A 7519-nucleotide genomic window follows, 5' to 3' on the forward strand; every position below is an offset into this window, starting at 1 on the left:
AAACCCTACTGGTTTCTCAGTCAGTAAGGGTGGAGAGAGATAACTCCATTCTCAAACCAGATTAGTGTACAGATTACATGCTCTTTTGTTTCCATTACAGGAGGAAACAGTAAGAAACATTTCTATGCCTGCTATAAGTTCCTAGGTATTACAGAGCTTCACAGAGGATAGCTTTGACTTACTTAGATATATAATCAGTAAACTTTGGACATAGTGTTAGTTGAATTATTAATATTTGAATGTAAACTGAATGAACTGTACTTGTACTCTGACCAAGTAAAAGTAGCCTCTATACCTCCATGTACCCTTAGATAGACAATGTATGATAACATAAGAAAATCTTATTTTTCTAGAAGAATCCTTAGAAGAAGGTGTTTTTTGATCATAGAAATACTGAGACCATCCACATGGGGTAGTAGTTAACTGAGAACAAAATGAAAACACCTATCTAACAAGCTAAAGGAATTTAAAAGAGACATAGCTACCACATATCTGCTTTTTTGTGTGGAATATGCAAGTTAAAATCGGAGATGAGATCAGGCAAGGTTCTACCCAACATGACATACTTTCTCCTTCCAAATGCGCCAAGTAGAAGGTCAGAGGCCAGGAAATGATAACCATCAGAATTATGCAGCTCAGGTGCACGTAGGGAGCAAAGATCTGGGACAAAGTCAAAAGTCAGGCTATATACATCTGGACAGACAGTGCCAAGAGCTATAGGATGAAACTTACCTTCAGTGACAGCCCAACTACCAGCCACCTTTCATTCCAGAATTTGAATAAAATCACCATTAATAAAGTGTGCACCAGGATTGTAATCATAATCAGGATCTGGGGAAACAGAAAGTATCTGATTTCCAGGCACTGGGTATGCGTCAGAACTGTACTTAGGAATTGCATGTGTGTCTTCCCAATATCAGAGACCTTGTCTCCTTATCCTTTTAACCTAACCATCCTACAAATTCCCAACCAGCCACTTGAATGGTAGACCCAATTACTTATTTTTTTGGTCTTCAGTATAGGACAGCTAGGAAAATTACAGTTATGTGTTTTGATGTCATGACCAATTTGTCATTTCCAGCCTCAGCCAGAACCTCAGCATGGCTTGGTTATTTTTCATTCAGATTCAACAATGACCATTACAAAACTTCACCTCTTCTTTAAGCCTCAATGATACACTCAACATAAGCAAATAATATTTTATAATTGTCTCTTTTTTTGAGAGATGTTCTCACTAATTGCCCAGGCTGACCTCAAACTTGCTACTCTCCTGGCTCACCCTGCCAAGTGCTGAGATTACAGGTGTGTACATGTCTTTTTGATGTATGTTTTTTGCACCAAACTAAAAACTTCATGAAGTCCAGGATAATAATTGAATTACTTATGAACATATCCTCAGTGCCTTATGGAATGTCTGACACACAGTAAGTATCCTATAAATATCTATCGAACAGACTAAAACATCTGCTCTCCAGAACACTATATACTTCAACTTTCTCAACTTTTTCACCCATAATTTTCTTTGGGAAGTCTCAAATGACACTGAGAATACAGTGGTGACAAAAGTGTCAACATCCTTAAAAAGCTCTGCAGTGGCTGTCCTCTACATTTGAATGAAGAAGAGATGCTGCAAATGAATTGGCCTTCCTGGTTTCAAAGGAGATGATGAGACACTGCTGTGATACAGGCCAAATAGCAGTACTAACCAACTCAGGTTTCTATAGTAGCCAAAATGTGGGGATGAGAATCAGAATGGTTCAACTCATAGGAACACTCTGAAGTGATTAATTGATCATGGTGCCTCCACCACAAAATATATGGTGTTATCAACAAGGCTTACTTGTTTACTTTTCAACCTACATTTCCCCTAAAAGATCTCATGGCTTCAATTTCCATCTATTCTAAATAACTCTTAAATTTATATTTTCAACTTGCACTTATCATTTGTGTAACAAGAAATTTAATAATGCTACTCAGAGAATCTGACATGTTTCTAGATTTGGGAAACACAACTACGGTATAACCATGCCTAAAAAAGGCAAGAAAAAAGCAAGATGCAGCCAAGGATAGAGGTGTACATCTATGATCCCAGCACTCTGTGAAGCAGAAGTAGGAGGGCTGCACATTTGAGCTCAGGCTGACCAACTTATCAAGACCCTGCCTCAGAAAAATAAAAAATGGTCTGTGGATATATCTCAGTGTGATAACCCTATGATTAATCCCCAGAAACTCTCACCACATGCACACACAAAGCAAGAGGCTCTCCTTAGAGCTGCTCAAATCCACAGAAGAACAAAATAAGAAAGGCTTATATGTCGGAAATGTACCCACAGATGACAGAAAAAATTTGCTTGTTCTGTGGGTACCAGATATAGACCCTTTGAGAGAAACCATGCTTGTATCATTTTTTCTACTTCTACAAAAGAATTTGGAGATCTGCTTTGAGTTATTACGTGTTTACATTCACTCTGATATGAATTCAGTTTTTAGAAGTTAACTGAGTTTCCCGCTTAGAAGTTCATCTGTTTGATTCATACATATTTTTTACATCTTCAAGATCTAATCGAAGTTCTTTTGCTTCTTCTGCTTTTTCTCCATATATCTGTAAAAAAGTGGTGTGTCTTTGGTCCAGATCTCTTAGCTGAATTTGAAGTTTGGGTATCTCCAGTTTTTCTTCAAGTTCATAATTTTGATTTGCTAATTTAACTAGCTTTTCAGTCATAATTGATGGAGTTTTCTCTAGATTACCAATTTCCAGCTGTAAATATGCAATTTCCCCTTCCCTTAGCTTTAGCTGCGACTGTAGGCCTTCAATAACACTTGACTCTTCTCCCATCCTTACAGCATTGGACAGATTGCTGCATCTTGCTGATACAGACATTGGTCCAAAAGAATGATCACGAGACTGATCCTGAGACAGATATCAACTCCATCTATTGAACCAAGTGTGACAAGGTGGGAGTACTACAAACAGAAACTGGCTTGCGTTCCTTTTCTTTTGCTGCTTCTTCAGTGAAAATGGCTTTCTTTCTCTGTTGTTCAACTTTCTTTTTTTTTTCCATTTCTACCTGGTACCAATTATTTTCTTCCTCCAGTTTTTTGAACTTATTTTTCTCTCATTCTACTGGGCCTGAAGTCTACAGGTTTTCTTGTCTTAAGGGAGAATTCTGTGACTCCTCAGAAGACATCTGGATTTTGTTGGCAGGGAGTTCTGTAGCTGCATGCCCCTTTCAACTGCTGCTGCTAACAAGGTCTTCGACTCCCCAAGACTATCAGAAAGATTCTTTTCCAGCTTCTCCCATGATGATGCCTTGGACCCCCGGGGCTGCTTGCAAATTTTATATTTATCTAAGCAATGTCTTGCTGTCGATGAAACACTTTAACTCAGTTCTTTTTTTCTTTTTTCCCTCACTGAGTTTATTGGTACATTTACAAACACTTTATTTCCATTTTTTCATTTTCTCATATTTTTTTATTTTCCCTTATTACCCTTCCCCTATCCATCCCACCTTCCCTACACCTTTAGCTCCTTTCTTCCCATTTCTAAATGTCAGTAATCTTATTAGGATCTTCTGTATTATTGCAGATTATTCACACCAGAGAACTATTTGGTATTTACACATGTGTGCCTTATTTATTTCACTTAGGAGTATATCTTCAATATGCATCCATTTTCCTATGAATGAATCTAATTTCTCATTCTTTATGGCTGAGTAGTATTCCATTTTATAGAAAAACCATATCTTCTTTATCCAGCTTCCAACTGATGGGAAAATGGGCTGTTTGCAAATTTTAGCTATTACAAACTGCGACGCTATAACCATGGGTGTGCATGTATCACTGTGGTATGATTCTTTCAATTCTTTTGGAAAGATACCCAGCAGAGGGATGGCTGGGTCAAATGGAACCTCTAGTCCAAGCTCTTTGAGGCTTCTCCATATTGACTTCCATAGTGGTTGCACCAGTCTGCACTCCCACCAACAGTGGAGAAGTGTTCCTTTCTCCCCACAACCACACCAACATTTGTTATTGTGTGATTTCTTGATAGCAGCCATTCTTTGTGGGGTGAGGTGGAATCTCAGTGTTGTTTTCATCTGCATCTCTCGAATGACCAGTGATGTGGAACATTTTTTCGTATATTTACTTGCTGCTTTTATTTCTTTGTCTGAGAAATGTCTGTTCATTTCAGATGCCCATTTTTGAATTGGATCTTTATATTTGGGGGGCTGGTTGTTTTGAGTTCTTTATATATTCTAGATAATAGTCCTTTGTCTGAGGAGTAGCTGGTAAAAAGTTTTTCCCACATTATAGGTTGTCTCTTAGTTCTGTTGTTTCTTTTGCAGTGCAGAAGCTTTTTAATAAGATGAGATCCCAGTTGTTGATTCTTTCTGCTAATTCCAGTGCTACTGAGAATTTGTTCATAAAGTCTTTTCCTATGCCAATGTATTCCAGAGTTCTGCCTAACTTATCTCCCAGCAAGTTTAGTGTTTCTGTTTTTATATTTAGATCTTTAATCCACTTGGATTTTAATTTAGTGCATGGTAAAAAATAAGGGTCTAGTTTTAATCTTTGGCAGGTTGAGAACCAGTTTTTCCAACACCATTTATTAAAGAGGCTATCATTCCTTCAGTGAAGACGGTCAGCTCCTTTGTCAAAGATGAGGTAGCTGAGTACATCTGAAGTTGTTTTTGTGTCTTCTAATCTGTTCCACTGATCCTCAGGTTTGTTTTTTTGCCAGTATCATGCTGTTTTTATCACAGTGGCTTTGTAGTATAGTTCCAAATTGGGAATTGTTATACCCGCTGCCATGTCTCTGTTGCCTAGGATGGCTTTTGCTATTCTAGGTCTCTTCTGGTTCCAAATGAATTTTTGGATTCTTTTTTCTAATTCTGTGAAATATAGTGTTGGAATTTCAATTGGCATTGCATTGAATCTGTATAGCAGTTTTGGTAGTATGGCCATTTTCACTATGTTGATTCTTCCTACCCAGGAGCAGAGGATATCTTTCCATTTTCTTATATCCTCTTCGGTCTCTTTTTTCAGAGTGCTGTAGCTTTCAGTGTAGAGGTCTTTTGCTTCTTTTGTTAGGTTGATTCCTAGATATTTCATCTTTTTGGATGCTATTGTGAAAGGAATTGTTTCTGCAATTTCTATCTCAGTGAGTCTGTTATTTGTGTACAAGAAGGCTATTGATTTTTGGGTATTGACCTTGTATCCAGCTACTCTGCTAAAAGTGTCAATTAAGTCTAGAATTCTTTTGGTAGATTTTTTGGGTCTTCAATGTAGAGTATCATATTGTCAACAAATAATGACAGTTTAACTTCTTCCTTTCCTATCTTTATTGCTTTAATTTCTTTCTCTTGTCTAATTGCTATGGCTAATTTTTCCAGAACTATATCGAAGAGGAGTGGTGATAGTGGGCATCCTTGTCTTGTTCCTGATTTTAACATGAAGGTTTTCATTTTTTGGCCATTTAGTATGAAGTTGGCTGTTGGTTTTTCATATATAGCCTTTATTAAATTGAGATATAGACCATCTATTCCAATTTTTTGCAGGGTTTTTATCATGAATGGGTGTTGAATTTTGTCAGATGCTTTTTCTTCATCTATTGAGAGGATCATGTGGTTTTTGTCCTTGACTCTGTTAATATAGTGTATTACATTTATCGACTTATGTATGTCGAACCATCCTTGTATCCCTGGAATAAATCCAACTTGGTCAGGATGCATGATCTTCTTGGTGATCCTCTGTATTCAGTTTGCTAGTATCTTATTAAGGATTTTTGCATCTATATTAATTAAGGAGATTGGCCTGCAGTTCTCTTTTTTAGTTGTATCTTTCCCTGGTTTGGGAATCAAAGTGATACTTGCTTCCAGGAATGAATTTGGAAGTGGTGCTTCCCTTTCTTTCTTTCTTTCTTTGTTTCTTTCTTTTTTTTTCTCATTGAGTTTATTGGTACATTTTAGGTATACAGTACAGTTACTTTCATTACTGGGATCTTGTACCTTTACATGACAGGTCTTGGTTCTCACTTTTCCCCTTGTACCTGCCCTCCCTTCACCCTTCTTCCCCTCCCCCTTTACAAATACTTCATTTCCATTTTTTCATTTTTCTCATTATTTTTTTCTTTTCCCTTATTAGCTTTCCCCTACCCTTTCCACTTTCCCTGCACCTTTAGCTCCTTTATTCCTATTTCACATTGTCCATTTTATCATTAGGATCTTATGTACTATTACAGATAAAGGCTATCTATGAAAAACCAACAGCCAACTTCATATTAAATGGCCAAAAACTGAAAACTTTCACATTAAAACTATGAAAGCATCAAAAGATTGCAAAGGAGAAATTGCAGGAAGTTATAAAAAGACAGGCATTGACCCTACTAAGAAAGTGACAGTCAGAAATCTCAGCAGCAAGTCAGTGAACTAAAAATATTTTAATGACTGAAATAAAATCTCTTGCAACCGAAAAGGACTAGAAAGGTAAATTTGCCTAAGATTTAATGAGTGAGAAGAATAGGACCACAGATTGAGTATAATATGAAGCAGTGAGACAGGATAAAGTATGAGTTTCTCTTGTGTTCAGCAACTTCAGGAAATCAGTTACAACTGTTAGAAATTTAACTATTTCAGCTTAAATTATGTAACCAGATCTCTTCCCTCTAGGGGGACAATGAAAGAAAGGGTGGCAGTACATGTGACACTGAGTCTTGGAGCACATTTAGTCCTGGTCTAAGGTCTCCTGTGAAGATTCAGATGTCTTACCTTATGAGATTTGTGCAGATATAGCTCAATCCTTTCCCAAAGCAGCAAAATTCCAAGTATCTGTAAAAGCAAAGAAGGAAAATGGAGTTACTTAAAAATTACTAAATTGTTGTCCAAAGTACTGTTCTATAGCTCAAAATGCCTTTTATAGCCAGGTACCATATTTACTTCATGCAACACCTGTATTTTAGCCTATGCAAGCTTGCCATGATGTTCTTCTGCCTGAAAAAAAAAAATCTCTCTCCTCATACCACTGATCCATCAAGCCAGGTTAAAGAACTCCTCCTAATTGTAATGTTTATCAGCACTATAAGAATTCACTATTATTTCCTCTGGTGTTTAATAATAATTACCACACTGATGACCTTCCTAAGTTCCTGTCCTTTTCTTTTTTGTTTTTAGTGTGTTGTTTTTATTTTGTTACAAAAGACTTTACTGAGACAATTTCTGAAATCTGTAGATTAGATAATGGTAGGTATTAAAGTTATTTTCCTAATTTTATAATTATTTGTAATTATATGTGAAAATGTTCTTGGTTTTAGAAAACAAACACTCTGAAGGATCAAATGGAATAATGTCTGTAAATAACACACAGAAGTTACGAAAAATGAAATAAAGTTATAACTCTACATTAAAGCAAATGTGGTAAAACATTAATACCTAGGTAATCAGGGTGAGAGATACACCAAATTCTTTGTACTATTCTTACAGCTTTTAAGTTTCAAAATTATGTCAAAAATTACTTTTAAAAAGTT

The 7519-nt window shown here is 36.4% G+C and overlaps 1 protein-coding gene across 1 annotated transcript in view; it reads right to left on the bottom strand.

Moving 5' to 3' along the window:
* Positions 1-7519, bottom strand: part of Gdpd4 (glycerophosphodiester phosphodiesterase domain containing 4) — a 101799-nt gene that overhangs the window by 55124 nt on the left and 39156 nt on the right. The window contains exons 5-7 of the mRNA XM_033764239.1: positions 6765-6824; positions 733-831; positions 567-660 (exon numbers count right to left, since the gene is read on the bottom strand). Coding sequence (XP_033620130.1) covers positions 567-660; positions 733-831; positions 6765-6824 — 253 coding nt within the window. The remainder of the gene's footprint in view (positions 1-566; positions 661-732; positions 832-6764; positions 6825-7519) is intronic.

This window comes from Fukomys damarensis, unplaced genomic scaffold, assembly GCF_012274545.1.
Source record: "Fukomys damarensis isolate Sample0158 unplaced genomic scaffold, DMR_v1.0_HiC HiC_scaffold_16, whole genome shotgun sequence".
In the NCBI taxonomy this organism is placed as follows: domain Eukaryota; kingdom Metazoa; phylum Chordata; class Mammalia; order Rodentia; family Bathyergidae; genus Fukomys; species Fukomys damarensis.